General features: G+C 39.9%; 1 protein-coding gene across 13 annotated transcripts in view; it reads left to right on the plus strand.

Moving 5' to 3' along the window:
• The window catches only part of DLG2 (discs large MAGUK scaffold protein 2), a 1612020-nt gene that overhangs the window by 1337100 nt on the left and 259505 nt on the right, over positions 1-15415 (plus strand). Inside the window, exon 1 of one of the 13 annotated variants that reach the window (XM_006144964.3) lies at positions 2468-2525. The exons of the other annotated variants lie outside the window; for them this stretch is intronic. Within the exon in view, the coding sequence (XP_006145026.3) occupies positions 2480-2525 (46 nt within the window). The 5' untranslated portion in view covers positions 2468-2479. Of the gene's footprint in view, positions 1-2467; positions 2526-15415 lie in introns of those variants that run through there. 13 annotated transcript variants of the gene reach the window in all.

Consider the following 15415-nt stretch of genomic DNA (forward strand, 5'->3'; position numbering starts at 1 on the left):
TTTTTCAAAATTTCCCCTGTGTTTTCCAGGCAGACACTGTAATCAGCTGTCATGATAGCTATAATCAATTAGCTTATGGGCTGTTTTCTCTATCTGGACTAATTGAACAGTTGCTTTTGTTTTTATTTTTGTTTTTCCCCCTCTTTCCCCTACTGTTACTACTGAACCACATGACTGAGCTCCCACGGTACCTGCAGCTGCTCTTCTTTCTCTAGCAGCCTTTTTGGGTTGTATCAGTAACCCATTGCTATCCAGGCAGATTTGCATCTGTATTAGTATCTAGAAGTCTTTTTTTATCCAAAAAATATGGTCAGTGGATCCTCAACTGTTAAAGTGAAAAGCAAAAATTAAAATCATTTTGATTAGATGAGTTAAGATTTAAACTTAAAATTGCAGAACGTGGCTTTTGTTCCGTTTGTATCGGTGGTAGTGGGGTCAGCTATGTGCAAATCATGTTCTCTGTAGCTTCAGAGGAAAGACTGAAAATTCTGCATATTGAATAGGTACCCTGCACTTCTTTGCAAATCTAGCAGCACCGTTTCACTGAATCCGTTTAAGGGGAGTGTAAGATTACTAGGATCAAGATGGGAAAGATGAAGGCACTAGAAAATAGTTGCGTTTCTTCTGAAGCTGAGATTGCTATGAAAAAGTCATAGGACAGGGGGAACCAGCAGTTAACGTAATGGCTATGTCGCTGGACTCCCACATAGTCGACTGCGGTTCACGTCCCGGACCCGGTGGCTTAAAACTCACGCCAGGCACGTGTGCGTGCGTGCCCAAGATCCCGGGAGGAGAATGGAGGAGAAGGGATTGCGGCGTGACCATCCCCCCGGGGGGTGATTTCTCGCTTTCTGTCTCTATGTCTCTCTCTGTCTGTCTGGTGAGCGCACGCGCCCTATAGCAAATAAACCTCTCCAAAAAAAAAAAAAAAAAAGTCATAGGACAGGGATGCTTTCCTGACAGTAAGTCTCAGAATGTGGCTGGCAGAGCATTCGTCAGAGTGGGCAAACATTTAAGTTATATTTCTTTTTGCATGCCTACACAATCACCCTGAACTGAGGATGAAAAGAGAACTAAGATCTAAATCATGCCTGTAAGGAGCTTAAAGTCTAGTAGAAGAAGAAAGACAAAAAAAACTAGACACACTAAAACAGTAAAGATGACACGAGAAAAGTCCATATAATGGGGCAAAAGGAAAGAAGTGCAATTGAAGTAAGAAACACCCCCTTTCTAAAGCCTTCTGTTAATGGGCTCAAAAGGAAGTCATCTCCTGATCTCTCAGTTCTGTCTGAAAAGCAAGTATAGTTTCATTTCTTGATTCTTTTTGAGATGCATTCTGAAGAACAACAGTAGAGGAATGTAAACAGTTTGTGCACCTCCAGACATAGGCATTATATAGAAGAAAGAGCAAACCAATACTCAGAACTATTGATAGACTTTTATTACCAGTTCCTTATGAAACTGACCAGAAGCTCTAGTAGAAATGAATAGCCAAGCAGCCTGTATTATTTCCACTGAGTAGAAAGGGAAAACCAGGGCCTGAGAGTGAGAGACCTGTCCACAGACCCTAGGACTCACTGCAAAGCTGCTGGCTTCTGGCAGTGAGTTTTAATGACTCTGTTCTCTTCATTTGCTTGCCTCTGTGTTTGGGGTTCCAACTGTAGAGTTGGTTAATAATGTGCAGTTTTCTTCCCCAGAGAATTGTAATAAACCTAAAATAAAACAAACGAAAGAAAAAAAAAAAAAAAAAAAAAAAAAAAAGCCTCTCCTCCCTGACCTTTGGAGATAGGACTGTCATGAAGTTTTAAAATGTGCTCAGCAGATCCTCAGGGATCACCTGCTGTGTTTGGTATCAGACGTGGTGGTGAACAACGGAGGACCAATCAGACGTGGTTTTTATCCTCCAGAGTGTGGAGTGCAGCCATGGAGCAGTTACACTGCAATGTTATCAGTACTGGAAGGTCTTATGGGCTGCGGAGGAGGAGCCTTTAACTCAGTTTGACAAGACCATCAGCGATGTTTCCTTGGAAGAAGAAATGTCAAAGCTAGGATGTGAAATATTGAGAAGTCAGCCCTGAAGATTGGAAAGGAAGAACAGTAAGGGGAACAAAAAAAAGTAGGCCAGTGAGAGGCAGCTCTCAGCTTGTCCTTGGAATATAAAGTAGTTCAATACACTGAAGATGAGTATCTGGTGAGACTTGGATTGGGAAGGTGGCCTAGATTACAGAAGGAACCTTAAGTCCAGTTGAAGTTTGATTTTCAGTCTGAAGGCAGTAAGGCCAGTTAAATACTTTTTAGCAGGGAAAGGATAGGATGAATTTTGTCATTTGAAAAAAAAAAAATCAAAGAACATAAAAGACATTTCTCTGTGCTATGAACAGAATGGATAGGAGGAACGACAGCCATTAAGAAGACAGGGATAGGCCCAGCCACAGTGGCATGTGGTGGTAGCACAATGCTCTACAATGCTGGAAGCCATATGGAAGATGGAGATTCAGTTCCCAAATTGACCTGGGAATTTCCAGGTATGTGCACATGCCCCTTGTCTTGTGGGGTGGGAAGTCTGAGTGGAGGATGATGGTATCGCACCCTATTGAGGGCACTTGTCTCCCTCTGTCTTTTGCTCATTAAATTAAAAGTATGTATATACTTTTAAAAAAAACTATTTTAATTTAATTTTATTTATTCATTCATTTATTTTAATATGACCAGAGAGAGAGAGAGAGAATGTGTGAAAGCAAGCCACCAGATCCAGGAAAGAGAGAGAGAGAATGTGTGAAAGCAAGCCTCCAGATCCAGGACTTGAACCATGGTCAGCCATGTGGGAGTGTCCAGCACCTTAACCACCATGCCACCTGCTGGTCCCAAAAGTATGTATATACTTTTAAGGGTAAGGATGGGGATCCTTGTTATAAGGGGTTAAGAGGTCAGATCTAGGCCTAAGGTGGCTGTCCTATCTATCCTCTTCAGGGTGGAATACTATAGGTCTACACACACAGTCATTCTCAGCTTTGTGACTCCAAAGCCCTCCTTGAATTAAACCTTAATTAGAGCACAACCTGTGTACAATTAACATTTACTAGGACATATTCGTAGGTGATATTATGGATTCAGTCTGTGGACTGTTTGGTACCTGGTGATCTTGAGGATCCTTTGCTTAAATAACCAGAATTTCTGAGAGCTTTTTATCTTCAGAGTTGCAACCAGAGGGAGGAAATATTGGAGTTTTTAGTAGTGAATTAACTGATCCTTTTCAAAGGGCTCCTATAATGATAGATATTATTTGTTGTTTATTGTATCCAGCGGCTCTGTAACTCCTACCTTATTTTTCAGTTGAAGAAATAGGTGTTAATTCTAGAGAGGTAAAGTGACTTAGTGTAGCTTTATATTTTCTTCAGGATCTTCTGAAGTTGAGTGGATGAATTCCAGCTCTACCACCCACCATCAGTGTGTTTGTGGATTATTTCCTCTCTAATATCCATTTACTTATCTGTAAAAATGAGGGTAATATCTACTATGTGGAATTAGCTCATTATTTATTTATTTTGTTTTTGCTATAGATCCCATGTGCTCGTCAGAGAAAGAGTGAGAGAGAGAGAGAAAATAAGAAATAACCCCCAGAGGAGATGACCGTGCTGCAGTCCTTTCTCCTCCATTCTCTTCTTGGGGTTATGGGCATACATGCATATATACTCAGTATGATTTTCAAGCAGCTGAGTCCAGGATTTGAACCATGTAGTTGGTTATGTGGGGCCTAACTCATTATTAAAGTAGATAATGAATGTAAAAAGACATGGTGATTTAGCCACTGGATCCCACATGGCTGACTCCACAGTTTGAGTCCTAGATTCAGCAGCTTGAAAAAACACACTGGATACATGTATGTGTGTGCCCAAAATCCTGAGAAGAGAATGGAGGAGACGGGATTGCAGCATGGCCATCCTCTTCCTCCTCTTCTTCTTCTCCTTAAAAATAAATAAATAAATAAATAAATAAATAAATAAATAAATAAATAATTTAATTCTATTTGTTATTATTATGTTTTTAATTTGACCAGAGAAAGATAGAGAGAAAGGGAAAGTGAGAAAGCAAGCAGCCAGGTCCAGGACTCAAACTGCATTTGGCCATATGGGATTCCAACACCTTAACTGCCACGCCACCTTCCAGGCCTGGCCATCCTGTCTTAAGGGGTAATTTCTCACTTTTCTCTCTGTCTCTCTCCAGGAAGTGCACATGCCCTATGGCAAGAAATATGAAAAAAAGTAAAAAACAAAACAAAACAAAACAAAAACCTCAATAATTCTCAATAGATTGTCTTCCTACCACACTTTTTCTTACTCCTTTATATTCTCTCATTTTCCCTGCATCTGCCTATATCTTAGCCGCTTCTCTTCCTCAGTTTTTCCTTCCCTATTTCTTATCTTTTTTGTAATTGTCACATAATATTAAAGTGTTATTTTTTACTATGCATAGTTACATTAATATTTTCTGTTGTTAAACAGCAAGCAATTGTTTATGTTTTGTTAAGAAAAAGCCTAAGAATCAAGGTGGGGCCAGCAGATGGTATAGTGGTTAGGGCAGTTGACTCCCACATGGCCAACCACGGTTTGAGTCCCAGACTTGGAGGCTTGCTTTCCCACTTCCTCTCTCTCTCCGTGCTTGTGCCCTATAGCAATAGCAAATTTAAAAAATAACAATAATAAAAATAAATAAATGATTTTTTTTTTTTTTTTAAGAATTAAGTTGTGGGGTCAGCCCATTGTGTGGTGGTTAAAGCAGCTGGAGCCCACTCATCCTACTGGATAGCAACTTGAGAAACAGGCCAGGCATGTGTGCATGTGTGCCTAAAGGCCTGAAAGAAGAGACAAAAGAAGGGATTATGGCGTGACCATGGCCCGTGGGGTGCATTCTTACTTTCCCTCTTTTTGTCTTTCTCCAGCAAGTGCACATGCCCTCTGGCAAAAATTAAAAAGACAAAAAATCAAATTGCTTTGTATGACCTATAGTAGAAAAACATGTCCCACTTGCACAACTTTGACCTAATAGTATATTTTCAACTCCTCTCTGCTAACTTTACTTATTCCACTTTCTTGATACTCTAGAGATTAATCATCCATTCAGTGCCCTGCTTTAAAGACATCTGTGTTCCTAGCCAATGCTCTCCTCATCCTTGCACATTCCCAAGTGCTCTGGCAAATATTGTATGCTCCTGTCAGAAAACAGTCAAGTCAGGTCTCCTGGGAAATAGCCAGCAGTTGACAAAGCAGGTGCAGAATTACAGATGGTACACTCACCGAAGTACAGTAGTGTAAGGAGCGTTTCCTAAAGTAGTACTTGGAATTTATCCATCTCTTACTTTTAAAACATATTTTCCATTACATAACTAAACGTACAATAACATTTTGATGGACAAAATTGGAATAATTGATCTTCTGAAAATATATTCCTTTTGCCACTTGTTTTCTTGAGTTACTAAATAACTCTACCCTCTGGCCTCCCTTTAGAGGTCTTCCGTAATCTACTTTCCACCTTTTTTTTTTTCTTTTTTTCTTTTTTTGCCAGGTGTGTGCACTCACTGGAGAGAGAAAGAGAGAAAAAGAGGGAAAGCAAGGAAGCATGGAGAATGGTCATGCCACAGTCCCTTCTCCATCTCTCTCTCTTTCGGGGATTTTGGGCACACATGAGTGATGTGTTTTTCAAGGAGCCAGGTCTGGGACTCTGACCACGTAACTAGCCATGTGAGATCCAGCTGCTATGCTGTGGGCAGGCCTTCCATCATTATTTCATTCTTTCTTCTTGCTGCTTACAGGATGTGAACCCTATGATTAAATATTTTCTTCAGCCTTCTCCTGGAAAATACTTTCTCATGCCTATCTGCAAATACCTAGGTTCCTGATATTCCTCTATTCTGAAACTCTCACTCTTATACAAACCATTCTTCAGGTTTCACTTCACGTTCTGCTTTTTTTGTTTTGTTTTGTATTGTTTTTTTGTTTTTTGTTTTTCTTTATTCTCTTCTACATCAAAGTGTCCTTCTGAATTCCTCTAATGGGATAGTGTGACTTCTAGGGAAAATGAGGGTAGCTAGAGCCAAAATGCCTCAGTTTCAAATTCTTCCATGCCAAAGAGACCTTTATCCTTTTTGGACAATATGTCTTTTATTTCTTTACCTATGTGCCATAATGTACTAACTAGAACATCTAATACATTGTTAAAAGAACTGGTAAAAGCAGCTATCTTTAGCATCTTGTCCAGTATTATAGGTGAATGTATTCAGTCTTTCACAATTAATTATATTAGTACAGGTTTTTTGTAGACGCTTCTTTTCAGACTGTGGAATTCTATTGATTCAGTTTGTAATTAAACAAATATTAGTAAATAAGATATCTTGTTTATTTAAATTTATTTATTTCTTCCATGAGATAGAGACAGATGAACTGAAAGACAGAGACTCCCAACAGGGTCCTCATACCACAATCCATTTCTAGTCCTAGCAGGCCTCAGTCATGAGCAGGTGCATGTGCTGTGCCCATAGAGAGTTCATATGAGCCACGCAGGTCAGTTATGTTACTGCAACTCCACCACCTGATCCCATCAATTATTTTATTTATTTATTTATTTTTATTTTTTTGAGAGGTTTTTGCTATAGGGCACATGCACTTACCAGAAAGACAGAGAGAGACAGAGAGACAGAAAGCGAGAAGTCATCCCTCAGGGAGGATGTCCACGCTCCAATCCCTTCTCCTTCAGTCTTCTCTTGGGATCTTGGGCACACATGCACACGTGCGGTGTGAGTTTAAGCCATTGGGTCCGGGACTTGACCCGTAGTCGACTACATGGGAGTCCAGTGACATAGCCAGTATGGCTACTGCTGGTCACCACCCCCCCAAAATCAATTCTTAAGAGCAAGAATGTGAACACCATCAGAGCTTCTCAAATGTTACTGTACACATGAATCACCTGGGGATTCTGACCAAAAGCAGATTCTGGGCCAGCAGGTGGTGTGGTGGTTCAGGTGCTGGATTCCTGTATGATCAACCACAGTTCAAGTCCCGGACCTGGCAACTTGAGATCATTCCAGATGTGCATACCCAATATCTAGAGAGGAGAATGAAGGAGAAGGGATTGTGGCATAGCCATCCTCCTAAGGGATATTTTCTCACTTTCCCTCTCTGTCTCTCTCTAGTGAGCAAATGTGTCCTGTGGAAAAAAATAAAAAAAGGCAGATTCTGATTCTCTTACTCTAAGAGGGGCTTGATCATCTGTGATTCTAACTAGTTGCTTTTGCTCACAGAGCACACTTTGATTAGCAAGGCTTCCTGCAAGCCCTAATTCAAAGGCAAGCAATGGAAATACCCTGCTCTTAGTTTGCCTTCCCTGTCTGGAGCCTAGACATGGAATTTGTAAATGACCTTCTTCAGAATGTCTAATTGTGTTTTCCTCCTATACTTTCTTCCCAAATGCAAAAGTTAGCTAGCTGGATACTTATTTTGGTCACATATAGGTATTAGTCAGCCCGGGGGTCAAGTGCAATTACTTCAAAATAAACATAAAATTCACCAGGAAACTAGCAGGGCTCCCACTGGGTGAACTTGATCTGCACGGAGGTGCCTGCTACACGACAGCAGTCAAATGACTCACTTGACGTCAAGTCACAGACAGACGTCATCCCATTACCTGGAAAGACCTCCTTTTGCAGCAAATGATGCCATGGAGGCATCTTAATGAGGAGAAATACTGAGAAGCTGTTTATTTGACTAACCTTCAGCAATATAGTGCTCTACTAACCAGAGCAGTCACAACATCTACAGAGCATGTTCCATGTGATCATTTCTTTGATTGATAGAATTATTTAATTTTATTTACCATTACTATCTCTTTTTTTTTTAATTTTGCTATAGGGCACATGTGCTCATCAGAGAGAGATGGGAGGATGGAGGGGAAGTGAGAAAGCAAACTACCAGGTCTAGGACTGAAACCACAGTCAGCCGTGTGGGAGTCCAGCAGCACTAACCTCCATGCCACCTGCTGGCCCCTTATCTTGAAACAGTTTATCAGTGACTTCATTTTGATCTTGGATGAATTATCACCTTCTTTATCTAGTTCTCCAAGGGTGCTCAGGACTAGAAAGGATCTGATTTTGAACTGTACACTTAGTGCGTAGTTTAGCCAGGGGAGTTAGTGTGGGAGGTGACAGTTGGGGCTGCAGCTCTACAGTCAGGCATGCCTGCTTACACAGGACCTAGTGGAAGCCATGTGGTGTGCATTTGTCAGAAGGGGCTGTTAGGGTAAATGAGATAGTTCGTGTTAAGTGTTCAGCACAGTCCTTGGCATACAGGTAGTGTTCCATAAACACGAATCATATTTATCAGTATTGCAAATGATAATTGTTAGTATATGTATATTGCTACAACACTTTATAAATACAATATTACATTTAGTTTCATTTCTGGAATATATTGATATGAATCCACATGCCTTGGATTCCTGTCACTACTAGACAAACACAAGGGTTTGGAGTCAGAAAATGTAGATACTAAGCTAAGCTCTGAATGTCCTTCATGTCTTACTGAGTACCTGAGTGTCCTTGTGCCAGTTACAAATCTTGATTATGCTAGCCACCTCTGCAAAGACGAGCATGTTATATGAACTGTATATTGTTATAAATTGGTCTCTGATTACTCTCTTGTCTCCTTCCAGTACACCTCCTCTCTGTTACTAAGAACTACTCATCTTGGCACCTGCTGTGTTATACTGAAACTATTTTCTGTATGTGTCTTCTGTTTGAGTGGATAGAAAGCACCTTGCTGGCCGAGAGTAGTACTTCTGATTTTGTGTGTGTTACACAGAGCAGTGCAGGACAGTGGACCTGTCTCATATTCCTCTCTCTATTTGCTTTCATGTGCTCCCAGGAGCCTCATTTTCATAGCATTAATTTTTCCCTTCATTTAGCACCTCTCACTATAAAATCTCACAAAATGCCTGCTCACCACAGTGATTGTCAAGGCAGGACAGACCCATCCAGTTAATGGGCAGCAGTGGGACAGTCCTAGAATGGAATGAGGAAAGAAAGCCTCGCCTGAGTTTTAGAAACCTGCTCTTCCAATGACTACTTACTTTCGCTTAGACACTTTTCTCCAGCCTTATTTTGCTAAGTGCCTAGTGGTCAAGTGTCATCATTACTTTACAAAAACATTTGGGAAAATCGTTTCCAGGCCCAGTAAGGTATGTCCTGATGACCTGAATCAACAAGAAATTTACAGAGTCAAGGTTCACCTTCTGTAGCAGCGGCTAAGATAGTTACATAACCTGAACTTTTCTGTTGAAAACAAAACCTGCAGATGCTCAGAAAGCTAAATTAAACTTCTAACTTGCCACCCAGCCACTAAACTCCATGGGCAGGCTACTAAAGAATACCACCGACACCAAGTGGTAATTGTAATGATGCCAAATGGAACACCTTCTTCATCTTCCCAGTGTGACTTAAAAGTCTACCCAGATCAGTTGGAAAGCAAGCGGAGTGGAGCTGAACTTTACGGTGGGATATGTTGCCTAATGAGAAATCTTTTTAAGAAAAAAAATTATTTTGCACGATTTGGGCCCAAGCACTATGATTTGAGAACCTTTTCTCCTCTCATGAAGATTCCTTTTTTTTTTTTTTTTGCCTTTTTTGGAGAGGTCTTTGCTATAGGGCATGTGTGCTTGCTTGCCAGAAAGACAGAGACAGAGAGATAGAAAGCGAGAAATCACCCCCCAGGGGAGATGGCCACACCACAATCCCTTCTCCTCCATTCTCCTCTCGGGATCTTTGGCATGCACACACATGCGCCAGGTGTGAATTTAAGTCACCAGGTCCAGGACTCGAACCACAGTCGACTACATGGGAGTTCAGAGACATAGCCATTATGCTAACTGCTGGTCCCTGGAAGATTCTTTCTTGATGGAGAATGGCATGATCTAAGTTGAGAAGGGAGCCTATTAGGATGGATACTATTGGCAACTACCCCAGGACTTAGACTCTTATTTTGAAAAGAAGGAACTCAGACGTGGTGGTACATGCATGTCATCCCAGCAAACCAGGGAGGCTGAGGCAACAGGATCACAAGTTTGAGGCCAGCCCAGGTGATGCAGCCAGAGCCTCTCTCTATAAAATTATAAGAGAGAGAGAGAGAGAAAGAAAGAGAGAGAGAGAGAGAGAAAGGGAACCAGTAGTGATGGAGTGTATATATAGACACGAGGTACTCTGCCGTGTTCTCCTAATAAATCATCCAGTAAAGACAGGAAAATGGGTCCTAGCAACCTCCTGGTAAAGATCATGAAAAGCAGATGCAGACAGAAAGTAATTTGTCCAAGTTCACTCACCTATTCAGTACTGGAGCTGGGATGCAAACTAGGTCTTTCTGAACTGATCCAAAGAGAAAGCTCACTATTTCCATAGCCCTGCATGTTGGTCCTCTGCCACCCCATTTCTCCTTCAGGATCTAGGTTTAATAGCTCATCCCCCCAAAAGGACTCTAAAACAGATCCTTCAGTCTTCAGAATCTAAATTTAAATTGCAGTTAGTAAATAATGTTAACTCAGAAAATATTTTAGGGACGATATAATGTTTTAAGGAATTATATGTAATAGAAAAAGAAAATATAGCAACAAAAGCAAGTTGGCCATAAAACACTAGTGGTACTGGGGCCAGCAGGTTGCACATAGTGGTTAAGGCACTGGACTCTCACATGGCCAACTGTGGTTCAAGTCCTGGACCTGTTGGCTTGAAAATCACACTGGGTATGTGTGCATGTATGCCCAACATCCTAGGAGGAAAATGAAGCAGAAAGGATATTAGTATGGCCATTCCTCCAGGGAGTGATTTCTCACTTTCTCTCCAACTGACTCTCACTGTCTCTCTCTGGCAGCACAAGAATCCTATGGCAAAAATCAAAACAAAACAAAAACACACAAGTGATACTTAATTTGAGGAGTGTATAAAGTCAACTATTAAGTGAGATTTGTGATCATAATGCATTGAGAATGTTCCCAAAATTTCTGGCCTTGTTTTTTTATGACTTCACACTTTCCACTGGCTAAATGGCTGTTTTCCCTCTTTGTTTATGAGAGCTTGAGTCACTGATATTTTTTCCTTGTTAGATTTAGTTAGTAACCTAGAATATATTTACCCATTTTCTAGGTTTGGACTGGTGATTCTTAGCCAAAAGTAAATGTGGTTCATTGTTTCATTTAACGTTCAACAGATACTGATTGCATGTCACTGTGTACCAACCGCTGTCCCTCTACTAGATACTTTGTGTTCTGAAGATTTTTTTCCCACATGTGCCAGCATGGGCATTCCTAAGGTCCTTAGATCTAGTTTGGGAACTTCAAATATAGTAGGAAGACTAATACTATAGCTTGTCTAATAATTATCATAATACCTAATATTTATTGTATACTTGTCATGTGCTAAGTATAATGTTGAATATTTTTACATATATAAGCCTCACAACAGCCTTATGATGGAATATGATAGTGGCATGCCTTTTCATAGAGTAGGAAGCTGGGACTTAGATTATTACTTAGTCTGGTTGAAAGTCATTATAGCTAGTAAATACCAAAGGTGGGGCTCCAGCCCAGGTCCATCTGACAGAAAGTCTACATTCTTAACCACTATGCGTTCTGTCTTCTGGAAAATTCCATCTTGCTAATATAAACAGGCATTGAACTATGTGCTGGGTGCTGGAATATAAAGCTAACTGAGTTATAATTGTTGCTCTGAAGAACCAGCAGTCCACTAGAGGAAAAGAGGCTCAGCTAGTCTCAAAAGCATTGTGCTCTTGTACTTCACACACTGCTAGATATAGGAAATGAGGCAGGAGTAAGGCACAACCCTCTGCTTCCAAGGAACTCTGGTCAGAGCCAGTCACAGAAACATAAATCTCTAAAGCAACTGGTGCCAATTTTGAGGATTAAGTGTTAAAACTATGCAAGATATCTCCATGTGTTCAGTAACTGTTAGGTACTGTTGTTATCATGCCCTCATATGGCCTAGAGGGTTCTTAAGGGTGGTGTCATCTTTGTGCTCAGCCTCACATCTTTTCGGCCAAGGCATTGCTGCAGCAACCAGCTTTATGCAGGTATCACCTGACACCACCTTGTCTCCCCTGCCACACCTGTCTCTGCTTTCTACCCAGGAATTACTCACCACTCTGGCACGGCAGAATTGGAGTTGACACCACATCTGGTAACTCTTAACAACTGGAGGGAAAGGAAACTAGTGGAGAAAGACTTTTCTCCTTATCCTTTGGGTAGATTGTTTTGAATTGTATTATGTTCCTCAGGAGGTCTTGGAGGGAGGGGGTTCCAGTTGTCCACAACAGTGACAGCTCAATGACAGATCAGTGTATGGCTTTTGCTCCTTGTTCATTTTTTCTGATTCTTCACGTCTCTACCTGGGATTACTGCTCAAAATGAACTAGTACATGTGAACCAATGAATAAATTACCACTAGCCTTTGAATGAGTCTCTGCTTTCCAGGGTATTATAGACGTGGAAGTGGAGGTAAGGGGATGATTAGTGTGTTGGGGGGAGAGAATTTGGATAATGGGAGATTCCAAACTAAAATGTGGAATCTATTAGGTGTTAGAGAAGTCTTGAGACAAGTCCTGACAGATTTTTTTCCTATGTTTTTCTATGCAAAAACGCATCATGACTTTTCCAACAATCTAAATACTGTTGCCACTTCACATATTAAGATTCTCACAAAAATATCTTTGCCACGTGGTCTAATCACTGCTTTAATATGTCCTGTGAAAGGAATGCACTGCCTCCAATACCATTTGTATGCATTTCTTTATCCGAGGCACCTAGAATAATATATGATATGGAATAAAACTTAATAAATATTGTTAAGTAAGCTTTAAGTGAAAATGTGCTTGGTTTTTACATTTTTGTTTATTTTTTCTTAATTGCCAGAAGGCATGGGCACTTGCGAGAGAAAAGCAGAGATGAGAGAGAGAAGGGACCCCACCCCAATGGGTGTGATCTCACCACAATCCCTTCTCTTTCATTTCTCTATCCTATTGGGAATTTGGGTAGACACACACACACACACACACACACACACACACACACACACACAGTGCATTTCTGAAGCCTCTGGGGGCTGGGATTCTAACTGTGGTGGGTCATGTGGGATCCAGCTCTTTTTTTTTTTTTTTGAAGCGTTTTTTTTTTTTTTTGCTATAATGTGTGTGCTCACCAGAAAGAGAGAGAGAGACAGAAAGTGAGAAATCACCCCCTGGGGGTGATGGCCACGCTGCAATCCCTTTTACATTCTCCTCTCGGAATCTTGGGCACATGCACCCAGCATGAGTTTTAAGCCACTGGGTCCGGGACGCGAACCATGGTTGACCACATGGGAGTCCAGTGACATAGCCATTACACTAACTACTGGTCCTGGATCCAGCTCTTTTAATACTAGGTTATGGACCTACCCATAATTTTTGTATACGTTTTAAGTCAAAAAGTTTGCTCATTTGTACAGTGACTACAAATATACTTTCCTGTGTCTTCTAAGCATTAGATCTGGTTTTCCAAGAACCATACAGAATATGCTGTCATATGCTTTTGAGTTTGTGTGATTTTTTTCACAAGAGAATTCATTGCCAGGGGATCTATAAATCTTTTAATGGAATACTTTAAAATGTAAACTAATGGAAGGAAGTAGAAACATTGACTGACTTAATATAATTGATAAAGGATTTTTCCCCCCTGAAGATTATAGTGTATTTTTAAAAATCTAGCATGATTTTAAATCCACCGGCAGGTAGCATGATGGTTAAGGGTACAGCATTCCCACATGGCTGACTATGGTTCAAGTTCCAGACCTGGCAGCCTGCTTTCTCACTTTCCCTCTCTGGTCAAATTAAATAATAATGAATAAACGTTAAATAAAATAATTCTTTAGAATAATTTTTTTAGCAGGATATGGACCAGTAAGTGGCATGGAGATTAAGACAGCTAGATCACACATGACTTTGAGTCCCAGATTTTTTTTTTCTGGTTCTAGAAACTCTTTTATTATTATTATTATTATTATTATTATTATTTTTTATATATATACTTTCAATCATATTGTTTGGCTTACAATGAGACCATTTCGATATGTGCACATTTCTCCCCAGACCCGTTGATCAAAATATCTTCAGCAGATAACACTACACCTCCCCATCCCGTCAATGCTCAACCTCTGTATCCCTTCTCCAAATGTCCTTCATTAGGACCCACTCCTCCACATATTTAACGGCTTGAAAAACACACTGAGCACATGTACTTGGGTGCCCAATATCCTGAAAGGAGACATGGAGAAGAGATTGCATTGCGGTGGGGCCATCCCCCCTGGGGGATGATTTGTTACCTCTACTTACCCCCCCACACCCCTCAGAATGCACATACCCTATAGCAAAACTAAAAATATATAAAAGAAGTAAGATGGAAAGTTAAGTAGATAGAGGTTTTAAAGGCCAAAAATTTAATCTATGTGACTTAATATTTCAGTGACTTTATCGTTAATTTATATCTTTATAAAAATAGTTTTTCCTAGTTGTAGTGAATGCTTACTGTTGAAAGTTTGCAAAATACAGAAACATGTAAGAAGAGATGTTCAATTATGTCTACTACTCAGTGGTTTGACTTGTTGACTTATTTCATTCCTATTTCTGAGCATGAAATTCAGAAGGATAATTATATGTACAGTAATTTCAATTTCAATATAGCATAAGCATTTAACAGTGTTATTTAAACTTTATTAGAAGCATTATTTGCAATTTAGACAAAATTTTTTATGTTTTCAGATGCATTCTTCTCCATATTTTTACTACTTGGCATGGTTTTACTTAGAAAATTATCTTAAAAGAATATTTTCTTGGGAATTTCTTTTTTGGGGGAGATTTCTTAAGTCAAATTTAAAAATAAAAAGGAAGATAACCAAAAGATACCTATTAATTTTGTTGTAGATCTTTGCTACTTTTTTTTAATATATTATAAAATTGAAGTCATAACACATAGTAGTTGATAACCTTTTTTAATTTAAATTTTTTATGGGCATTTCATCATGTCATAACTTTCCCCCCCTTTGTTAAAAGTTAACTTTAAAGAAATCTAGGGTCTCATTATATTGATGTGACACTATTTACTTAGCAAATTTGCCATTATTAAACTTTTAGGTTGTTTCTAATTTTTCACTATTGTAATAACATTGTCATGATATGTATTAGGTTACTGTGGCCTTTCAAAGTTCTCATCTGAAAACCAAAGCTTTTCAGGGGCCAGCAGGTGGTGTAACGGTTAAGGCACTGTACTCTGATATGGCCAACTACAGTTTGAGTCCCAGACCCGGTGGCTTGAAACTCATGCCAGGCATGTGTGC

This window comes from Tupaia chinensis, unplaced genomic scaffold (assembly GCF_000334495.1).
Source record: "Tupaia chinensis unplaced genomic scaffold, TupChi_1.0 Scaffold000139_1, whole genome shotgun sequence".
NCBI classification, from domain to species: Eukaryota; Metazoa; Chordata; class Mammalia; order Scandentia; family Tupaiidae; genus Tupaia; species Tupaia belangeri.